Below are 24257 nucleotides of genomic sequence, written 5' to 3' on the forward strand. Positions count from 1 at the left end.
GTGTTCGAGAAGAACAACATTGGTGGTGGCTCCACTGTGTCTGCCACCGCCCAAACAGTTCCAAGAAGACTAGAGTTAACATCTCATCTGGAGCCTAGGCCCTTACTCGGTTCACCTTCTTTCATTTACCTTATACCATTGTTGGACTCGTCTCCTTACACCAACAGCAACATCGCTACATTCAACGACGGTGATGGTTGCTCCTACGATAGCACTACCACCGCCCAAAGAGAGCATGTGTCGTGATTCTCTACAATCTTAGTCAACGACTTCAACAATGAAAGAATAGAAGTCTGGGAAAGAGGGTTTGAGAAAATCCATTATCCTCAAAGTTAAAAAAATGAATAGAATACTAACACCGATAACACTTTACTACTTTCATTTTTTTAACTTTTAGGATAATGGACTTTCTCAAACCCTCTTTTCCAGACTTCTCTTATTTTATTGTTGAAGTCGTTGGCTGATATCGTAGAGAAACAGGACACATGCTCTCTTTAGGCGGTAGAGATGTTGTCGTAGGAGCAGCCATCACCGTCGTTGAATGTGGTGGTGTTCCTGTTGGTGTAAGGAGACGAGTCCAACAATTGTGGAAGGTAAATGAAAGAAGGTGAATCAGGTATAGGGCATAGGCTCTAGATGAGGTGTTAACTCTAGTCTTCTTGGAACTGTTCGGGCAGTGGCAGACACGGTGGAGCCACCACCAATGTTGTTCTTCTCGAACACACGAGATGTTACCCATTCATCTTATTCATTAAAGGAAAATAAACTATTTCATTTTAATTAATTAGTGAAAAATAAAAAATGGATCCACAATGTATAACATTTATCACATGCTAATGTAATTTGATGATGAAGATGAAGATGTTTTACAGCTACGAAATATGAAAGAATATTAACAGTGTTAGTTTTAAAATTATTAAGATAGAAAATGATTTGTCAATTTAAATTACATGGTTAAATATGATTGGTGGAGACAAGATTTGATACAGGGACAGGGGATCCTGGTTATCTCTTGTGTCTTGTTATATTCAGAGAATGTCACAAAGTGTCATTTAAAAGAAGTATGAGAATTAATTTTGCATAATAATTTCTTTTTTGTATTTTTATTAATATTATCAAACTCGAGTCGAATATCAAATTATAAGAAGTTCAATATAAGGCTTAAATAGTTTAACTATCATGTTAAACTTGATAATGTCATATATAATTAATATTTACATATAAATGCAAAAATTTATATAATTATATTAAAGTAATATATTTTTGTATTTTTTAGACTCGAATAAAACAAATTATATGAGTAGTATTCTACTTTTTTTACAAGTATGCAATTGAAAGTGGGGGAAAATATTAAAAGAATATTTTTTAACAAAATAAAGTCCTTAGTGAACAAGTATACAATTGAATGCTGGAAAAAATTATTTTTTTAAGAGGTATAATGATAAACCTAATGCCCTCAAATATAACATCTTGTTTACTCAAGTATTTATTCATGCTTATTATATAACCTTTTTCATCTATAATTACTAAGAATGACAATAGGTACCCGGATCTGTTAGTGCTTGCAAAAAATACCTGCAATCAGTCGGGTAGGGATTTGTTTTTAGAATCGTAATAATTGAGATCTGAGATTTTAAGACCTGGTGTTGGATAGGTATGAGTTTGGACAATGAGGTACCTAGACCTGTTATTCATTTATGGAAGAGGATCAACTTAAGTTTAAACTACTACTTCCACGTATTAATCATCAGTTCTAAGAAAATATAATGATTTGAATTAGTAAGTAGATCTAAACCATCAGATTTCTAGAATTAATAAGTAATGATACTATGTTGATTGAAAAATTCTTATTAAATCAATTTTACATCATAACATTGAAATAATCAATTTAAAATATGTTTAAAATTTTAAATTATATTTTATATTTGTTCTCTTGTTAATTACTCAAATAACACATAAAATTGTAGTAAACAAACACGCACTTACATAAAATATTATAAATTATTTTTAATATTTTTTAAGTTGTGGATACGTACAAATCTACTAGGTACCCAATGACTCGTGGATAACAGACCCGATAGATATTAGTATAACTCTGAGTCAAAAAATAAAGTAAAAATACATTATCCTACCCCAATCCAACCAGATCCATCATCATCCCTAATAATTACATATTTTAAGATTCAGTCAAGGAAAAGTTAAAATTGACTTTAGAGGAGTTTCAGTTTGATATCAAAAGTCCTGCAAGGGGCATATTATATGCCAACACTATTCAGTCACAAGATTCATAAATCTCCTTATTATCCTCGTCAAATAAAACTCCCCCACCTTCCACCTCCGAACCCGTCTATGAAATAATCGGTGCTTTCATAATATATGATTTTTTTTCGCCTTAAAAGTAATAAACATGTATTATTTATATAAAGATTTATATATTTTGAATATAAAAATTTATATGTAGGTAGTACATTATTTATCTTTATCTACTTAAAAATAGATTAATAATATATAAAACTTTTACATTATTAATATATTTTTTCTCATTTATTTATCATTATTACTATTTTATTTATTCATTATTTACTTTTAAATAAAAATAATACAAGTATATATAATTAAAAAAATAGCTAGCAATCCTCAAAACTTAGCTGACAACACAACTACAATGGATTGGACTGGTTAATTCCTAATGTGTTACTCAATTCAGCCTAAGAACTAATGAAATTAGCCCAAAGTTCCCCAAAAGTAATGGTTCATTGGCATTTTTGCTGACTTGGCCATTTCTAACTGGTCTAACGAACCGAAAAAACGTGGCACGCCAAATATATAACAACATTCCAATAATACCCCTAACTACCATACAATAATACGATATGACCAAATAATAACCACGTGCAAAATAGGATACCGCCAATTTCGTCATTTTCTCCGTCCACCGTAACCACCATGCGACGTCGATCTCCGACCACTAAGTTCACACTCTCCCTCCTCATTTTCTCTCTCCTCCCTTTCTCTCTCCTCGCTCGCCCCTTCGTTCTCGTCTTCTCTCAAGAAGACTTCAAGGAAGTCCCCTCCGACGAAGCCTCCGCCGTCGGTCCCGACTCCGCCGAGTGGGACGAGTTCGGCGAATCCGATGCCTTAAAGTCAGAGGACGAGCTGGACCCGGGTTCATGGCGCCCAATCTTCGAACCCGATTCAACTTTCTCCGCCACCGCCGCCGAACCGTCTTCGGAACTGGAAACTCTGTACTACTCCGGCGTCGGGAAGGTGATGTCTGCGGTGGCTTCGGCGGACGTTAGGTTGATGGAGGAGGCTTGCGGGGAGGTTGAAGCGGCGGCTGAGTCGGGTTACCCTGCGGCGCAATCGATACTAGGGTTTTTGTGGAGAATGGGGATTTTGAGAGAGAGAAGCAAAGCTAAGGCGTTTCTGTATCATCATTTTGCTGCAGAAGGTGGAAACATGCAATCGAAGATGGCATTGGCTTATACCTATAAGCGTCAAGATGTAAGATTCAAAATTGTTCTGATTTGCAAATAGTTTTAGATATGCGGCTACAATATTTTGGATATGAATTACGGCCCCGTTGTTTACTTTTTTTTATTTAAACAAAACAAAGTGATTAACTTGTTTGAATCATGTCTGACAGTTGCACATTATTTAGGGTGCATTTAGGTAAACAATCAATTAAGTGCTTGTGTAATAAGTTTGTTCGAAATAAGCTATAAAGAGCTCTTTGTAGCTTATTTTCATAAGTTTATTGAAATAAGCTGAGAAGAGCCTATAGGAACGTCATATCTTATTTTCATAAACTTACTCAATAAGGTATTATAAGCCAGAATAAGCACTCTATAAGCTCTTCCAAACATCCTTTCGTCGGGCTTTACTAAAAAGCAGAAGCTGCAAAAAGTTTGAAGATTAGAAATGTTTTTCAGCTTAACAAAATACCACTGTTTTTTCTTTTTTAAGTCTAAGCAAATGGCTCCTTATTTACTTTGTGAATCTTTAATGTGTTTGTTTGTTTTTTAATTGTAGATGTTTGAGAAATCAGTTAAGCTTTATGCTGAATTAGCAGAAGTAGCTGTGAATAGTTTTTTGATCACCAAGGACTCCCCTGTCACCGAACCGGTTAGGCTCCACAATGGACCTGAAGAGAATAAGGAAGCTTTGAGTAAATCTAAAGGAGAAGAGGACGAGGACTTTCAGATACTGGAGTATCAGGCTCATAAAGGGAATGCCGATGCAATGTACAAAATTGGCCTCTTTTACTACTTTGGGCTTCGAGGATTGAGGCATGATCATTCCAAAGCACTCTCATGGTTCTTGAAGGCTGTGGAGAAGGGAGAGCCGCAGTCCATGGAACTTCTTGGAGAGATATATGCTAGAGGAGCAGGTGTCGAAAGAGACTACACTAAAGCCCTTGAATGGCTTACACTTGCATCGAAACAGCAGCTGTATTCAGCTTATAATGGGCTGGGGTATTTATATGTTAAAGGTTATGGAGTCGAGAAGAAAAATTACACAAAAGTAAGATCGTACTCGCTCTTGCTCTTTCTGTTTACTTGGAGTTTAGGTTATGTTTTTAATCGTCATGCTGTTCTTTACATCAAAGCAGTCATTACCATCGCTATTTGTTTAACATGGCCTGCTTAATGTTTCTCCTTAGTTCCACACTTTGCATTCCATATAAATGCTCGTCCATTTCATTAATTTTGGTTGGCTTGTTTGAATATCAGCAACCAGTGAATCCAAGTTGTGCATTTAATATAATTTGTTTTTAAAAGTAGTAATAGAAAGTTGAGGTTAATCAAAGCATGCCTTTGGTTAGTATTTGAGTCTCAAAATACTCAGGGAAGGGAACAATTTGAGGGATAAACCTGCAACAACACATATTTTTTGTATACTTTTAGCTTGCTGTAGCAACTTTATCATTGGTTTTGTCTGTTTGTATATCTGGCCAATTTTTGATACTTTGTGCAAATTACAGGCAAAAGAGTATTTTGAAAAGGCTGCCAGTAATGATGAGGTTGGTGGGCACTATAACTTGGGTGTGTTGTATCTCAAGGGGATTGGAGTGAAAAGAGACGTGAAGTTGGCATGTAAGTTCTTTATAGTAGCTGCTAACCATGGTCAACCAAAGGCATTCTACCAGCTGGCAAAGATTTTCCATATTGGTGTCGGGTTCAAGAAAAATATCCCCTTGGTAAGTTGATTCATTAGTATGTAAAAGCTTGATATCAGTATGTGCCTCTCATATAAATTTTAGTATAAGTGATATTTTAAATGGTGAATTACCTAATGTCAGTATAGTCATAACTCATATGAATAATGTTTGTAATGACTACTTTATTGTTCTTATGATTGAACTAATTTTGAACAGTACTCGAATTGGACAATCAGTGGGGCCCAATGCTCTACCAATCTGGTCTGACTTTAAAAATATCGGACTGACCTAATTTCTCATCTTTGTTACTATATCTCGCTTTGATGTGATTGGCATCTTGCAACGAAGAATAAAATTTCTCAAAAAGCTAGATTAAAGTAGTGTTTTGTAAACGTGCTAGAAGGGGGCTGAACAGAGCATGTGTTCTGTTCTATTTTTGTTGCGTTTTGAAAATAGAACAAAACAAGACGTGTTAGTAAAAAATGGAAAATTTTGGTTCCACTGAAAGACAGGGGTGGAACTAAAGAGAGCAGAATACTGTTCTGTTCTGTCCTCATGCCAAACATTACCTAAAATTTGTGATTGATGAATTTATATTCTTTTGATTTTGTTAAAGCAACATTTATTTACATGCCAGTTAAAGTGACTTTACCACTTTCTAGAGTCGAGTCATTAGAATTTATGCAGTGTTTACCAGTGTTTTGTTAGTTAATGATATAATGATTATAATATTTGGCCAATCCTCGGTATATTATTTCTGACCCAATTGAAATAATGATTATAACACCACTAGCCAGTATCCCTTTTGGACTAGTAATTGCTCATTTTCTCCTTTTCTGACCCAATCCTCGGTATTCACTCAAATGGTTTTCTTCCTTTTTTATTTTAAATTGCTCTTTCTATCTCTTAAGGAGTGTAATATATGAATACTTGAATTTTTTGTCTGCTTAGTTCTTGGAAGTTCCATGTTCAATTGTGCATATTGTTGACGTGATTGGCAATCTAGTGCTAACTTTAATTTTGCATGTGTTCTCTAATACAACCCTTATAAGTGACTTATTGTACAAAAAGGCATGAGACCATGTGCATTCCCTTAGAATATCAGTATGACAATTCTTATGGATACTAAATCTGTATGACCCTATAATTAAAATTTATGTATTGTTAAATGTTTTGTTCTGTAATAACTATCAACAAATGTTTGCCTTCTGACAGTTTTAATGTTTTATGTTCTTACTTCTTAGGCTACTGCATTGTACAAACTAGTTGCAGAGCGGGGTCCATGGAGTTCTTTGTCTAGATGGGCACTAGAATCATACTTAAAAGGTGATGTTGGCAAGGCATTTATGTTGTATTCAAGAATGGCTGAGATGGGCTATGAGGTGGCACAAAGTAATGCTGCATGGATTCTTGACAAATATGGGGAACATAGCATTTGCATGGGTGAATCTGGAGTTTGCACTGATGCGGAAAGGCATCAGTGTGCACATTCTCTGTGGTGGCAAGCTTCTGAGCAGGGTAATGAACATGCTGCTTTACTCATTGGAGATGCGTATTACTACGGCCGGGTATGTGTTTTTGTGATGAATTAGGCAACTGCATGCTCTGAAAAATCAATTTAAACTATGGTCTCTCTTTCCCTACAACTGCTCTTTACTTTTGCTTTGTTACTCAGGGTACTATCAGGGATTATGAGCGAGCTGCTGAGGCTTACATGCATGCCAAATCACAATCTAATGCACAAGCCATGTTCAACCTTGGATACATGCACGAGCATGGCCAAGGACTTCCATTGGACCTTCATCTCGCCAAGCGTTACTATGATGAAGCCCTAAACCATGATCCAGCAGCAAAGTTGCCAGTTACACTGGCCCTCACAAGCTTGTGGGTTCGTATGAACTATGACGGCAGTTTCTTGGTGAGTTCTTTGGTTAACCATCTACAATAAAGTTGACATTGTTTTTTTATCTATTGGTAGTTTTCTTTTCATGCTACGCTATCTAAGTTACCTGTTATAGTCTGAGTTCAACTAGGACATTATGATAAACTGTAACCTCTTACTCCAGTCAAGGATATTAAGTAATGGCCAATTGAGCAACAGGCATTTTTTCAACAAGGCATAGATTGGTGCCACATATGTAATGTCACTACATTTCCCCCAAAGGGATATCCTTGAAAATATTTAGTCTCTATTGTTTTGTTGCAAAATACAAAGACTAAATATTTTTTGGGATAAAATCAACCGTTGTATACTAAATTAGAGTCATCACCCTTGAAGAACATTCTTCAGTCTCTCCTGAGTGTCATATGCCATTTTTCAAATGATTTTTCATAGCTTCGTATTTATTTTATCTAATTAATTATTTTCAAAGCGTCATATCTTTAATTACTATAATTGTTATAATTTCTTTGTTCATGATGCTAATTGCAGTGTGTTTATTGTTTATTTTAGGTCCATGTGATTGATTCATTGCCAGAAGTCTATCCTAAGTTGGAATCATGGGTAGAGGATGTGCTTTTAGAGGAGGGAAATGCCACAATTCTCACCCTCTTTGTATGCCTTCTAACAGTTCTATATCTCCGGGAAAGGCAACGGCGGCAACCTGCTGCGCCTGTAGAGGTAGCTCAGCCAAATCACCCTAACGAGCTTGGTGTGCCTGCACCCATTTAGTTTATGTCACAACAAGCTTCCAAAGGATGCAGATTCTTTTTGCAGGTGTTAGTTTCATGTGCATTATTACAATCTACAGGGTGTAATTATACCATATAGGGAAACTTAACGGTTATGGAATTAATAAGTGAATTTGTAGATATTCATCATAACTTTTGTAAGTTAGGAACATGCTTTTTATACACATCCCTTTAATCAAGGGATGAGAGCCAAAGATTTATTTCCCAACAGAAATTTCAAAAATCAGTACAAAACCTATCATATTTCCCAACAAAAAAATATCCCATTTCCGCCAAAAAGTGCTACTTGTCACTTCTAATTTCAACCTGATTTCACATTACTAAGTGAGATGCCAACTTTGGGGGGAAATACTCGGGGAAGTAAAATTTCAAAGATACTTGGATGGGATGTTGAATTTTCATGAAAGAGTCAAGTTTAGTATAAAATGACTTCAATGTCCTCCCTCTGTTCTCATTTATGAAAAAGTGACTTACTCGTAGAATGTCATTATCTAGACGGTGGCTATCAATAAATAATATTGAACAGATAACATTGTAAACTAACTTACATATTTGCTTTCAAAATACAGTACCATGAAAGCCCTGGAAAGATTAAAAAAGAAGCTTTTGTAAATTATATGCACACTGTCAGAAATTATATTCAATCAATGTCAAATATCCAATCATTCTTCTCCCACTATTTTGGTGTCAAATATTCGAAAGTATCTACAGCCCCAGATATCTGATTTATCAATGTAATATGATTTAAGACAAAAAGGAACCCATGGTGGATTTCTTGGAGCATCCTTTGCCCCAATACTATCATCACAATCACTTATTCCAAGTAACCTGTTCAGCTTCCTTGTCAAATTGTCAATGTCTGGATAACCATCAAAAAGAGTTTCCTGTTAAATATCATTACAAGAATAAGGAAGGATTAGTGGCATTGATTTCCAACCATACACATGCATAAAATAATAAATGTCATGAATCTTAAATCAAATGAAGAATGGGTAAATTTGTTCTGACCCCATTCTCAGCCAATACAAAAGCATGGATTCTAGTTGTTGGGTCCTCTAACGTGAGGCGCATTCTGTATGTCCCTAAAGGAGAGCATAACTTTTCAGGTTCACAAGGCAATACTGCTACCACTCGAGCAACACACTTGAACTTAGCTGTCACCTTCAATATATGAATTTAGTAAGCAAAAAGTAACTGATGTACAGAGACAGAAAGAGAGGTACCCCACATCAATCAATATATGAAAGAGTCAATCAATATATGAAAGAGTCAATCAATATATGAAAGAGTTTAAGGTTGATCGATTAAATTTAAAAGAAGTGTTCCTATGCAGCATTGGTCGCGTGTTACTTTCAGAGTGACAACATGTGAAAATTGTGATCCTCTATAGTTTTGCTAAATACAGGTTTGCATTCTCAGCCAAACAACAACAAAAAAGGAAATATTACTCATAAACAAAAGCCACTGGATTCGCCTCATGTAGTTATTTCTAGACTGGAGGATCCAGTTACCAATACATGACTAAATATATGAACAAAAAAAGTTTAGTGGATCAACATTAAAATATCCACAATAAATGAGTTTAACTTGGGATTTGAATGAAGTTATGACTGAGGCACATGTGAAGAAAATGCAAATATTGTACCTCCAAATGGGTGAGGACATCCATTAAAGTAACATAAGGCACGTGATCATAATTAACCTCTGTAAGGATAAAACAAGGTTGTTAATCCCATAAGAAATCTCAATTTTATGACAATCTTAACTTAAAACATGTGACTTAATGTTATTGCAATGCAAATGAAATACCTGTAATACATGTCGACAAAGGTAAGCTTGAAGAAGGCATTCTTCCCAATTCCAAGGATATCCGCTCATCATACAACCTGGCTCAACAAATATTATAAAATTTCAAATTAGAAGCTTTAGTTCACTGAATATTAAAGACCCTACATTGAGTCAACTAATTTAGCAACCACCTTTGGCATTCTAGAATGAGGCAGTCATCATTGGGAGTGTATCGAAGCTTTGTAAACGGGGTAAAAACACCAAACCATAGTCCTGCATGCACTTCAAGACGCATATTGACAAACTTGATCCATTTACCAATGGGTAGAAGGTGGAGATAGTTCTTGTCAACGCCTATATCAAAAGTTATCCTCAAGATGGATCCAACTGTAGGCAATGTACAAAGTAACTCTCTCGGCAAAGGCAAACATTCGGGTTGTAAAGGAAGTGGACAACTCATTTCATCTTCTAGTCTGCAATTCATCAAGATACTAACATAAATTGATATGTTGATATATCCTATGCAAACATTTAACTAGTTGTATTATGGTATCTAGCATAGCGGTTATACAGAAGAAAAAATTAAATCCCTACTAGGCTGCTAACATAGGATCAATGTATGAGAGGATCCAGTAACTATGCTCCAAGCTAGCAGCAAAGGCAGATGGTTACAAGTGATTTCGAAAGAGGTCTAGAAAAAACAAATGAGCTTTATGACATTTTATGTCTATGTCCAGCAACTTGCCTTTGACAAGAAATAGTATACAAAATACCACCAAACACTGCTGCTTAGCTTTTGCTTGCCCGCAAAATAATTGGATATGATTCCATCCGAACTCAACATGTCACATACATTAGGAGATAAACACATAATTTGAAAATGAATTGTATCAACTCACTTTGAACATACTGCATTCGAAGGGGTGTCAGTACCGTCCCAAACAAAGATAAACCATTCATTTTGTGCAACGTCACAGCAATGAACTATCTTAAGGTGCAAAACAACAGTAGGTATTAATAGAGTATCAGTACGTTGAAGGACAACAAATAAAAAGTAATACTCAAATATTATAAAGAGGCTATATTTTAATTATTATATTTATAAGTAAAATAAAACTGAATTACCTTGCATGCCAAATTTATGTGACCTTCCTTGATTTCTCTTAACATGGGAAAATCACTTGCATCTACATAGCATATGAAAACCTTAATATTCACACATCAACATCTAGCACCAAGTAGCAAGCTGATGAAGTGACTAAAAACTAAACCAGAAACTCCTCAGACATATACTGATTTCACCAGAGGCAATTCTTTAATGAGCTACAAGAATTCCTAAACACATCTTAATGCCAATAATTAAATACAAGAGTAGAAATACAAGATTACACATTGACTGGATTCTTTCTACTATAAATCACAAACAGTTGTATGTATTTATGCATGTGCAAATTAAATTCTTTTAGACTACATAAATTGATGAATAAACCGAATTCATGTTATATGAATTCTACAAATTTAGAATACCTTCACGGAGCTCAAAACTGACCAGCCATTTCCTAAGATTGACAATAAAATTTTTGTCCTCATCTCTTTGGAGAAATTTCGAAGAAAATTGATAAGGAGCAACATCATCACCATCTTCACCTTTATATAGAGCAAACGAGGAATATCTTTTGTTGAAAACAGCATTTATTTCCTCACCATGCTTTTTTACCTACAAAAAAAATAAAAGGCATGCATAAGTTTAACAATAATTGAGCAAAATTATTGCCATTGCATGTGTGGTGAAGCAAGCAAAAGAGTATAGATTTGATGTGCATTATGCATTTCAGTTTTATAATACCAGGCTAATATGTTATGTGCAATCATGAAATAACATGTTTTATCAAAGATGCATACATAAAAAATAAAAAATATATTGAGTGATCAATTTAAAGGCTTTTCATGTACACGGACAAACTGATATTCTGTAAAATACTTTGATGCACTTATGTATTAAATATCAGCCTCTCCACTTTCAGGGGTAAGATTGTGTACATATACTGTTCCCATACCCTACAAGGTAGGAGCACAACGCATCGGTGATCGGACCACCTTTTTTATATATTAAATATTCAATAAACATCATCAATGGAATTATATAAAAGTCAAACATCTTTCTTCACTATCCAGTCAACTAATCATGTAGTAACTTATGATCTAGGGCTGGTGATCAACATATTCTGAATTTATGAAATTGACTCTGAAACTATCTAAATGCATAAATAAAAACAAAGCCTCGTCCGCAAAAATCACAGTAAACATTGCTCTTCAGAGGTTACTATCAGGGAATACCATGACATGAGAAAGCTGAATTATATCTCCACCTGCAGCAACATGGGGAAGTCTTTCTGCATTTTCAGCAAAAATGTTGACGGACATGCCAGTTTGGTGATGTGTTTCATCAATTATTCTTAACGAACAACAGTAATCTGCAGGAATTATTATGCAGTATAAGCAGCATTAGCAAGAGATATTTCATGTTCATACCTTGGAAAGACCCTTAATTTAGTCCTTAGTAAATGCAAGCTTATGAAAAAGTCACAAATTAGTTCTCTAAGAATCTTAAATTTAAGTCAAATTAGTCCTTTTCAAGACAATATTGAGGGACACACTACTCTCTATCGAGGACTACTTTCACCGTCATACAAGATTCAAAGGGATCAGCTTGAAATTTTTCCATTTACCAGTGACTAAATTTGAAGCACATTCTTTTCTTAAGAATGACCTTCATTTTTTACTACAAGTAAAATGTTGTGATGCTACACACAAAAAAACTCCATAAAGAGGTCACTGTTATGTGTTAACACAAACCAGCAAAATTTGAAGCTTCACAACAACACTAACATGACACACTAATAAAATACTTCCTTTCAGGTTTTAGCACTCGGATAAAAAAAAACCCATCAAAGTTTCTCAAATATTGCAAAGTTGTTAAAAGAAAAATAAAAAACAAAAACAAAATTTGAGTCCAAAAATGGTGAAAGTGGCTCAGAAAACACACTTTCAAGAAAAGATTTCGTCAATCTACTACCAAAGAAGTAAATGGCAGCCGTAAGACCGGCCTTTTTATCATCATTGCCAGTCAAATTCACCATTTCTGGAATAAAAACCCAAAAAAAATCAAATTTTCGTGTGGGGTGAAATGAAAAGGTGAAGTTTTTACCAGTGCCCCTAGTTCGCTTAGGGAAACCGAACTCAAGGATAATGCCAATGAGGTTAACTTTCTGGTTGATCGATGAATATGCATCTTTTATTGTAAGAAACTTGTAATCGTCCCTTGTTCCCATTCTTTAACAATTAGGGTTTTCAGAAAGCAAAACCAATTTAATTTAGATGGGAGGGAAATCGAAGGAGAATGGAATTCTCTTCTCTATAAATACTCACAACAAAAAGTGAGTAGAGTCCATTTTGTAAAGTGAGGAGAATCCCTTGTTCCCATTCTTTAAAAAATTGTTTTAGTATTTTTATGATTAATTATATTACGCAGATAAAATATTTTTCATATAACATTTTTTATTAAAATATTTCTAAAAACTAATAAAAATAATACATGTATCATAATTTTAATGATTATAAGAAATAACTTATATTCTAATATGAATGAATATTTTATTCTTTTATTATATACTTTAGTATTAAATTAAACTTTCTAATCTTTAACCTTATTATTATTTGTAACATGATCATTGAACAATTTCGATGACCATGTTACATGTTGGAATATATTTATTTCAATAAAAAATAATTTATTTCATATTTTAGTTATTTATTGTATGAAAATTTAATGATTCATATGATTTGAATTAGTTAATAGATATGCCATTAGATTTTCATAAAATAAATTACTAACCACTTTGATATATTTAGGGTACCAATTTGGTGACACTTATATATTTAGAGTAACAATTTGATATTTTACTTTAGTTAACTGATATACAAGTTGCACAAAGTACTCTGTTGGATATAAATGGCAGTATTAATCTACTATCTTCTTTTATTTTTTATTCTTTTTAAGAATAGAATGGGCCGAAGTTATTACCACAAGAGACATTTTTAATTATTGACATTTAGATCATCAAAGGATATATTTATAATAACAGTTTTACTTCATTAAAAAAAACAAAATAACACGTTTCAAATTTCAAACTTGAAATTTGAACTTCACATTCTCTCTTCCAGCATTATCTCTTTTAACTTATTTTCTTCTCTACTTCTCTCTTTCTTCTTCTATATTATCTTTTTTAACTCATTTTTTTCTCCATATTCTCCTTTATGTTCACCCACCTACTCAAATGTATGATATTTTGTGTGTCTTGCTATTCCATTTCTTTCTTCACATGTACTAAATCAATCAACACTTTATTTGGAGATCTGGTCATGTACAAAATGGATGAAATAATCGACCCGCAATAGTATAGAGCCCTTGATCGATGAAGAAAATTGCATGCACATGAAATCAAAATAGACAAATGTAATTCCTTACTATTGTACTTCTCAAACGAAATATGTAAGTAATAAGTTTATTATTTAGTTTATAATTATGCATAAATGATTTTCCTCTCGTTACTACTTCACCTATTATTTCTTGTTCTTCTTAATAGGAATGAGGAAGAAAGAAACCCTAAAAGAATGATGAGATAAAAATGAGATGTGGCAATTTGAAGGTGGATGATCTAGCTGTAGTAGTAGGAGTGTGTGTGATTCCCCTTCTCCTTTATCTCTTTCAACTTATTTCTCTTTCTCCACATTTGTCTCTATGTTCACTCAATGTATGATTTTTCTCTTTACCATAATTAGCAATTATTAGTACTCTCTTTCTCTGCAACCGGTGGCGATCCTATGTGGTGTTGAGAGAACTTTTTGGGGAAAAATCTATATTATTTATAGAATATATATACATATCTATATATATATATATATATATATATATATATACTGAGAGCGTAAGAGTTTTACACATTGTTATTATATTATCTATTATCTATATTTAGTTATCATTCACTTTTAAAATAAAAGTAATCCAAGTAAACGGTAGATTATTTAGTGATTGTATATAAATATTTAAGCATTGCATATATATTACACTTTTACTTGTAATTCTACAAGCCCAATATTTATTGTTTTGTAAATGACATGACAAGCTTCGTAAAAAAAAAAATAATCAATATTGTATTGAATTATTTTATAATATTATAGATATGCAACTCGAAGAACTTCATAATTGAATATTCCAACACAAATATTCAACTGCTTATCTGTATGTCTTATTTGAGTCTAGCTGACATCTTCTCATGCGGCAATCATGTCCGAGTCGGGAACATTCACGAGTAGGTGAGACTAATTCTCCCATAAAGATATTTTTTTCCATCCATAAGACTCGAACCGAGACCTTGATTGAATTTGTAAAGTTTTATCCACATGGTTTTTTGTTGAACTGATTTTATGATGTTTGATAATCAACTTGAGACTTACATCATTGATACACATAATACTTTGGAATTTGCTTCTTTAAAATGAATAAATAGTCTTAAGATAAGTTAGTTGGAGGTGAAAGACATATTGTTTCCCACTAATTTATCTTCTTTTGAAGTTAACAATACAATTTTAAAAGGAGTTTTTTCAACTATAAAAATTGTAAAAGATAGATTGTGTAATCGAATGAAAGATCCATGAATGAACAACTATATAATGACTTATAATTGATGAGAAGTGTTCAAGAATGTTAACAACGAAGTAAATATCTTTAAACCATTTCAAAATGTGAAATCATATAGAGATTAGTTATAAAATATATATTTTATTTGATTAATATATTTAAATTTTGTAATTTTGACATCAATGTTTTTATTTTTTAATTGATGATATTTATTATTTTAATCTATGTTGCACACTATACTTCTAAATCCTAGGATCATCACTATATGTAACACAAAGAAGTTGACTCTTCCTATTATGTTATTTTCTGCAATTGGTTTGGCAAGCTCATAAGAGAGTTATTTCAATTTGTGATTATTATTTCTTGGATCTATTTTTTTATATTTTTTAATGCACAACATTTTTTCTTGGTGTCAATTCTTTATACCAAATTGATGACCGGTGAAAAAGGAAGGTAGTTAGCAAAGTGAAGAAACTTTTTTCTCTCTTTGAAGAAACTCTTTTTCACATGTTCCTCATCCAAGTAAATTTTTGCCTCATTTTTCTAAAATACATTATTTGTTTATGCTCTTTTATGTCTATATTTCTAAATATTCTTATGAATTTATACATAGATGAATACTTGGTAAATAAAGTTTTTTCTCCAATACTAGAAAACAAATATGAAATAGTTTCTCAATAATCGAATCTTTAACATTTTAGTCAACTTAGAATCTAGAGATAAGGTAGAGTATGAAGCAAGTAAGAGATACTCATGCTCCTGGAATAGTCAAAGGTTTTATGATTATGGGGGTAGGGTGAAAATCTACACACACTTCAGACTCCAAAAAAAATTGGGAAGGCAATTTTTTAAGATGCCCAGATTTTACATTCATTAATTGTTCTAAATGTGTTCTTAGCTATCTTGGTCAGAGGCTTGGGGTTGTGTTTACTTCAAATAAGTGGCCTAAGGTTTAAAAATTAAAAACTATATATGATTCAAACACTGCAACAAATCCAAATCTAGTAATATCCATAGAATTGAAATAAAGTTTTAGCATGGAAGAGCATACTCCTTTATCTTGTACGACAAAACATGAACTTGTGTCTAAGATACAAATAAGTGGATAATTATCTTTTCAAAAATAGACAACTTCAATTTTAGATTTGTCACAGTTAGTCCTTAAACTCTCCCACTATTGGTAAAATTGACATTTCTTTTAACTTAAAAGTTATAATTTACTAATCATAAACAGACCAATTACTTTTTTTAAAGGAACAAAGTAATATAATGAATGATTTAGACTTTAAAAAATGATCAATAACATCAATTCACTATTGGTAAGTTAACTTCAAGCTAAAAGAAAAATCAATTTTATTAAGGGCTTGTATTGGAAAGTTCTGTTCACATGGGACTAAAATAGAAAGAACAACCACAATGCATATAATAAAGAAAACACATCATTTTTTCTCTGCAAAGAACAAGCCCCATAGCTGCTCTCTTGATGCACCTCTGATCTGCTTTGCCTTCCATCTTTTGATAGTTTCATTGTATTCTTCCTGAAAACAATGAGCAATAATAATGAATATTACTAACAAAGAACAAGTACATCAAAATAAGTATAACAAATGAGAACTGTACCCAAAATAATAGTAAAAAGAAAAACCCACCTCGCCTAAGTCTTCAATAAAATCATCCTTGTTGGTCTCAAGGCGATTTAACTCCTGCTCTAGTGTTTTCACAAACTGAACCATACAAGTAATGAAATTTTTAGAACTCAAGGATGATAAAAATGCAAATATGGAGCAAGATAAAAACCGTTGGCTCAGACAAAACAAACCAGATCAGTTTGATCCTCGGCAATAACATCATTAAATCCAGCATTCTCAAGCATCTGCACATGATTTGGAATATAAGGATATTGTCATGTCATGTCATGCAAAAGAAATTTTAACTAGAACAATTTCAGTTGAAACCGAATGAACAAATGATAAGCCAAATGATATCACATAATAGCACACACAACAATACCTGCCCATATTCTTGAATGTCATGGAGATGATATCCTCCTTCTTTGATGTACTCAGCAAATTCTACTGATTGATTTCCAGCACTTTTGCAGTAATCAGTAATTAAAAGTTTACCTCCAGGTTTCAACCACTTGTAAAATGATCTGAATAATGTTGGCTTATCCTGCATTGGTCCAAATTAAATGCAGAAAACAAAGGTTAGAAGTAAAAGGAAAAAATCTTCAAAATGAAATATTAAATGAGCTGCAGACATGAAAAGCTGGGGGGGAGTAAACAATTAAAAAACGAAGGATAGTTCCTTACTTTTATGTGCAACATGACATCGCGAGAATAGATTACATCAAATGTATTCTCAGGATATGTTTTTTTAGTGCAATCGGCACATTCAAATTCAACTGTGTACTTGTGTCCGATAGCACGTTCAATTGCGAGAGAAACCATATTTATGGAGAGGTCCACACCAACAACCTCAACATCAAAGTTTTCAGCCATGTAGAAGTCACCTCCCCCAACACCACAACCAACATCCAGTACTTTCTGACCAGGCTTTAGACCTAGCTTTGCCACAAATTTCTTTGTTGTTTCTGTCAAAGCATGAAAGCAATAAGCATTTTCATAGGTTAGAAACATCTAAATAACTACGAAAACTGACGCTGAAGGTATACAAACAGCACCTTAAAGATTTTGATCAGGATAATAGATTCTTCAGGGGGGAAATATCACCAAGTATAATTTAACATATTAGCAGTCTAAAAGCATTATCTTAATTAGAACAATATTAAGTGATAGTCAAAGAAACTACATATTCAGAATAAACAGGTAGGAATTATTGGATTTCTTAATTCTTTATTTGCATTGGCCAATCTCCTTGTGCAGAGATACATTCTTTTAAGAATCCAAAATCAATCAACCATCATGTTCCTATTAGACAAAGGACAAGTTATAACTCATAAGACCTTGTAGTTATGGAATTAATCACTTAAAATCAAGTTAATCTGTTATGTATTCCAGCTTCCTAATGATTCGATGTTACAGGTAGAAGGCGCACATCAAACTTTTATCCACCTCATAGCTTAGCAAATGATATGGAAGATCGTCCTTTCAAGTCTATTTTAAGAAGGGAAAAATATATGTAGTTATCTTCTGTAGTAATTGGCAAGGTAAAAGGGGAGAAAGGAAAATATGAAAGCATACCAAGTCCTCCAGCGCTCGCAAAGCCATGGCCATACACACATTCATATCGTGAAATACTCTTAGAGTTATACTCAACTCTATCTAAGAACTGCTGGAACCTCCTGTCATCTTGTGACTTAACTTTCTGCCATACCCAACAAATCTGTGCAACAGAAAATACATTGTCGGTCAAAAGGTTAAGCCGAAATCGCTGATAATTATAAGAACTAGAAACCCAATTTTTATTACCTGGTTTTGATTCCTTTTATTTCGAACGTATGCTCCAATGCATTTACAGCCCACAAGAGAAAGTTCAAAGGTATTCCCAGTACTATCACTAATATTGCACTCTTTAAATACCTGAATGAAGAAAAAGGAGAATTGATGAAACTTTAAAAATATAAACTCTTAGATCAATGTCCTGTAATCAGAAAGGCAAAATCGTCAAAGTACAGCACAAGGGTCAGAGACTTTACTATCACAACCACTTACTATTAAATAAGTTCAATTACTCATTGAAAATGCTTTGTTTGATCTAAGTATTGTATCTCTATAAAATGGAAATCATACACTCCAAATGAGCATGTGAAGGTCATTTTTAATCAAACAATTGTCTGCCACGGACTAAGGGAGAAAGGTATCTGTATTTCAAATTCAAAGAACAAACCTTTGTGTAAAATCTGGGTTCCCTGTAGTGACTAGGGTTGTACTCTCTCTTTGAATCTCCAGATTGATGGAAACAAGATTCTCTAAAGAATATATATCCATCATCTTTTAACCATTTCATCATTCTTTCTGCTAATTTCTCAACCTGAAAAGCATCAAGAGGGAAAAAAGGCTTAGGGTAATCTATAAGGCCACCAAAACAGTAAATGGTGTTCCTTTGCGTGTAACATTAGCTTTCAACAAAAAATGGAGCCTGCTTGAAACTCTATTAAGCAATAATTTACTGTTTAACTTCAACAAGCCTAAATTGGTAACAAAGTTTTGAACATTTTGTATTTGTATAGTTTAAAATAAACAAAACTGACCTCGTTATCAGACAGATACATAAGCAACCAATTTGAGAATATGAGATCAATTGATCCTTCAGATATATGCAGGTCTGGAGATGTGACATCAGCACACATAAACTTAACATTCTTGTGGTGCCCATTGATGCTTTCATTCTGTACAAAATTTATGCATGAGTTTCTCTTACTTCACTATGTGCAGAATCAAAATAAAATATTTGACATGCATCAACCATTCAACATGGAAAAAAACTGCACTTACCTTCTTTATTGCACTGTCAATGAAGTCCAGAGCAAGCAACTGACCAGCTTTTTGAGCCAATTCACTGGTAAATCTTCCAATACCTGCTCCAAGCTCTAAAACTGATTTTCCTTCATAAGCTGGTAGTAGGGACAGTACCTATGTATATAAAGAGAGATGAGTTGCAAAAGCACTTACTCTGACTAGTGACTACTATAATAAAGAAAGAAAAGGGAGGACAACAACAAAGTCTTTCTCAATAGGTGGGGTCGAGTATAAAAATAACGTAATTTATTCTATCGAAAACCATAGTTTAAAACATGTTATCTAAATCTAAGTTATTTTTAGTAGTTTTATCTATAGTTTTTCTTAATCTCGCTCGATATCTATCTTTTGACTGTAATTTTATCTTTACATATGTTGTGCTTCGTCGCAAATCTTTACAGAGTTAGTCCCAATTCCTGATAAAAGAGGTTGTCTTATCCAGTCAATAGTCAATGTAAAAGGCAATCAAACTCTTTATGACATGGAAAGGAAGACATGTGAAAAAGGTAGGAAAGAGTGCAATGAACGGAAGAAGGATATGAGGGGTGCTGAGAAATGCACACATAGAAATCTTTTGCAGCTTATACTAGCACAATTATGTACTAATTTAATTCCTAATTATAACCAAAATCACAAGTATGAGTACAGGAGGAAAAAAAGAAGCTTATTGAACTACGAAGATCCTTTCCTTGTCTATTAAACAAGAGATCGCAGGTTCAAATCAGGTAAACAATCTCTTTGATTACGAGGGTATAACTATATACATCTAACCTTCACATATTATACTAGGATGGTAGCCTCGTGTGCACAGCCATATTTATAAACATGTATAAAAGATGGACCCACAGCAATATAGCATAAGATTGGTCACTTATCCAGAAAAGACAAAAATAGGACACCAAAGTGTAGGATGGAAAATTTAAACGATAATAATTAGTTTATGGGAAGTGTATAGATGATATGTAGACATCACAAAAGCTCTACTTGTGGCTTTAAGACATGATCTATCTTACTTGAACAACTGTACTTTTAGTCAGAGGCAAAAAATATATTTATAAAAACTTTATAGAAGTTGAGTTGATGGATGAACATGATTGAATTTTCTATTCATGTTTTCAAAGAGTGAAATATATTAATTATCCAAGCAAAAATGGAATACTATTAAAAAAATTGGCCAGACAATAACTTCAGGCTCCCAAAAAAAAGGTAATATTTAATGACATTGTAACTAACCTATTAGTCTGTTCTTTTTTAATTAAATTCATGCAATACACATTACTACTTTTTTAATTAAATTCATGCATGGATCCTACTAGTATATATAAATATCAGTTATATACTCAAAGAAGAAACCAAATTAATCCAAGAGCAATGAGCATTAATTTGTAAATCAAAGTGGTTAGAAAGAGCATGTTAAAAATGATAATATTAAGAAGTGGGTCAACGAATTAGACAAGGGTACATGGAAAAGGTCACTACCATCAATCAGTTTCTAGAAAGGAGATCAGAATTTAATTTTATTCTACAATGATAACTTATATGGTGGATATTTTATTTAATGTCGGAAAGTGGTAATTTTTTATTAATGTGAAAAGTCCATCGGTAAATAAAAAAAATTATAAATCTTCAAACTCATTGTAGCCTCCCATTCTAGTATTAAACTCTCTCATTAGTGGATTATAAAAATCCCCTTTTTCTGAAGATCTCTTCTCTCTTAGGGATCGAAGATTCAAGAAAGGATCCAAGCATAGTGAATAATGAATGAAAATGATAGCTCATTTCTCCGTAGTATCTTCCGGTGTGGACATTTGTTGTCATATAAAAGTGTATGTGTCAATGATTGTGATTGGTCAGAAAAATAATTAATTATTAAAATTTTAATTTAAATATATTTTTTCAACCGAATCACAAACAATAACTCATATAGTAACACACTTTATGGGACAGCAAATGTGCTCCCTATCTACCAGTACTTGAATATGATGGAGAATAGTGGTTGGTGATTTGTATATTATTTACTTAAAAATAATAATTAATATATGGATTGTTAAATAAATTATGCCACATATTGACGTCGTCATCCAAAGAGATCTCAACTCCATATGGGTGGGGAATAGATGAAATGGATGTCATTCTAATTTCTAAAGACATAACAAGATCAAGAAAAACCATAATTAAAATAATTAAAAATTATTTAAAGAACAATATTTTATCAACATAGATGATGATTATGATATATTATTATGGCCAGGTCGAAAATATAGTTGAGCTCAACTGGTTAGAATAAGACTGAGTTATTATTGTATGAAACATGGGATACATTTATCTTTATCTATATCATTTTCTTAACTTATTTTAGAAATTTGAGTGAGATAAGTTATGTATGTACCTCGGGTCTCTCTTCTACGTCGAGATATTGGGCTTTGGAATCGAGCATCATGGCTTCGACGGAGAGATCAACAGAATGTTCGACCCAATAGCTTTTCTGAACCTCACGTTCATCCATACTACCAACTTTTCCTGCAATGTTCACATTGATATTCTGAGATAATAAAATCTAATGAACAATAACGAATAAAAACAAAGAAATAAGAGTGAACCTGAAGCCATGGGGAATTGAAATGGTGAAATAAAAAAAATGAGAGAAAAGTGGTAAGAGACTTCAATGGCAACACGTGATCTAGTAAAGCTCCTGGATCTTCGGTTATTCCTTATTCCCCTCTCTCCCACACACCTCTTTTACTTTCTTAACTTATCAACTAACCATACCTATATTTTCCATTTTATTAGTATTTTTTTTTTGTAATACTAACAATATTTCATCACCTTATATGTATGAAATTAATCCACTTTAAAGTATCTGATTGTCCTTCTAACAATTATCACTGATAGAATCTAATGGGACCTCCATTTTATACCTATAAAGAAGGGTAAACAAGAGATGGATAAAGAAGAGAACCAAACAAAATCAAATCGAGTAAATAATTATTTTGGTCCCTTCAAATTTTTATGTGTATCCAAAAATATCAAATGTAAGTTAAATTAGTGTTTTAGCATGTTTTATAATATCTCATATATACTAATTTGACCCTAAAATAGTGTATAATAATATGTTTAGTTATGTTATTATTTATATATATATATATATATATATATATATATATATTTAGGAATTACGGGTTTACCTACCCATATATTTGGATATCTCATTACTTAGACCTACTCAACAACGAGTTTCAAAATATTTAGTTTCAACTATCTACACGTTCAAAAATATAGAATTGGGCCCGACCCTTTGTAGGCATTATTAGCGAGTATCAAAGGTCTAAGTATCCATTGTCATCCTTAGTCATGTACCAAATAGGGGTGAATAAGGATCGGGTAAGATTTATCTCTTACCCGACCCCAAATGTTAATTGTGTCAGTCTTAGAACCAGAACTCGGTCCTATACCTGATTAAATACAATATATATATCTTTCAGATAAAGTTTTCTTAATATTACTTATCATCGTAGATGTATAATTTAATATATGAAATGGTGTACATGTAGATATTTTGTTAATCATGAATGATGAAAAGTTACAGAATCAACAATCCTTTAGGGCAAAGAGATATTATTATATGGTACATAATTGAATAATATACATACAAATATGAGGAAAGGGTGACCATGAGACGAGTTGGGATGTGTCATGTTTATCCTTTATCCCGATCCTAAATATTATTCGAGTCTAATTTTTGAACCTAAACCTAAACCCAACGAAACTCGACCATATTTTGACCCGATTATGATCGAACCAAACTAGATGAGAAGCTAGTGTCGAGTCCTACTTGACCCTAGTACCAATTGTGTTATTTAATCCACCATCTGAATATTATACTTTTTTGTTTACCAATGATATCTCTTCACCCTATGTGTAAGAAACTAATTTCATGCGGGAGGTGTGACTATCATTTCCAACATGTGTCACTCACAAGAATTGATCATTTAACCTTTATGGTCCATATAAAATCTAATGGTCTATAATAATTATAATAGAGTAAATGACACTAACACTTCTGAGTTTTAGTGAAATTACACAAATCACCCATATTTTATTTATATGATTACATGGACTACCCCTAGGGATAAATATGACATTTAAGCAAAAAATGATGATGAATGTAATTATGATAAACAAAATATGATATATTGTGGAGACAAATTCAAATAATATAAGAGTCAACATCTATTCACTATTTTTGGTTCGTTACAAATTACATAAGTAATTCTAAATAGATGTTTAAATCACTCTTATATGATATTGTAATGAATCAAAAATAATAATGATATATTAACTCTTATACTATTTAAAATTGTCTCTCTAAAATATCAAATTTTATGTAACTTAATTACCCTCAACTTCAAATATTAAAATAATAAATAGAAAAGTT

The 24257-nt window shown here is 32.8% G+C and overlaps 3 protein-coding genes across 3 annotated transcripts; 1 reads left to right on the forward strand and 2 right to left on the reverse strand.

Moving 5' to 3' along the window:
* LOC109349673 (ERAD-associated E3 ubiquitin-protein ligase component HRD3A-like) lies at positions 2856-8054 on the forward strand. The gene is made up of 6 exons (XM_019590578.1): positions 2856-3504; positions 4033-4524; positions 4985-5200; positions 6406-6729; positions 6837-7079; positions 7614-8054. The coding sequence occupies exons 1-6, from the start codon at positions 2947-2949 to the stop codon at positions 7830-7832; spliced, it is 2052 nt and encodes a 683-aa protein (XP_019446123.1). The 5' UTR covers positions 2856-2946; the 3' UTR covers positions 7833-8054.
* Positions 8444-13038, reverse strand: LOC109349675 (protection of telomeres protein 1b-like). The gene is made up of 10 exons (XM_019590580.1): positions 12849-13038; positions 11978-12114; positions 11168-11357; positions 10766-10827; positions 10540-10628; positions 9832-10113; positions 9662-9738; positions 9498-9556; positions 8861-9013; positions 8444-8736 (listed from the first exon to the last, which is right to left on the reverse strand). The coding sequence occupies exons 1-10, from the start codon at positions 12970-12972 to the stop codon at positions 8515-8517; spliced, it is 1395 nt and encodes a 464-aa protein (XP_019446125.1). The 5' UTR covers positions 12973-13038; the 3' UTR covers positions 8444-8514.
* On the reverse strand, positions 16697-22543 carry LOC109349676 (phosphomethylethanolamine N-methyltransferase-like). Its single transcript, XM_019590581.1, has 12 exons — positions 22423-22543; positions 22212-22342; positions 19799-19936; positions 19555-19692; positions 19191-19334; positions 18773-18883; positions 18545-18686; positions 17654-17934; positions 17352-17513; positions 17161-17214; positions 16991-17065; positions 16697-16879 (listed from the first exon to the last, which is right to left on the reverse strand). The coding sequence occupies exons 1-12, from the start codon at positions 22430-22432 to the stop codon at positions 16781-16783; spliced, it is 1485 nt and encodes a 494-aa protein (XP_019446126.1). The 5' UTR covers positions 22433-22543; the 3' UTR covers positions 16697-16780.

Source organism: Lupinus angustifolius, chromosome LG06, assembly GCF_001865875.1.
Source record: "Lupinus angustifolius cultivar Tanjil chromosome LG06, LupAngTanjil_v1.0, whole genome shotgun sequence".
In the NCBI taxonomy this organism is placed as follows: domain Eukaryota; kingdom Viridiplantae; phylum Streptophyta; class Magnoliopsida; order Fabales; family Fabaceae; genus Lupinus; species Lupinus angustifolius.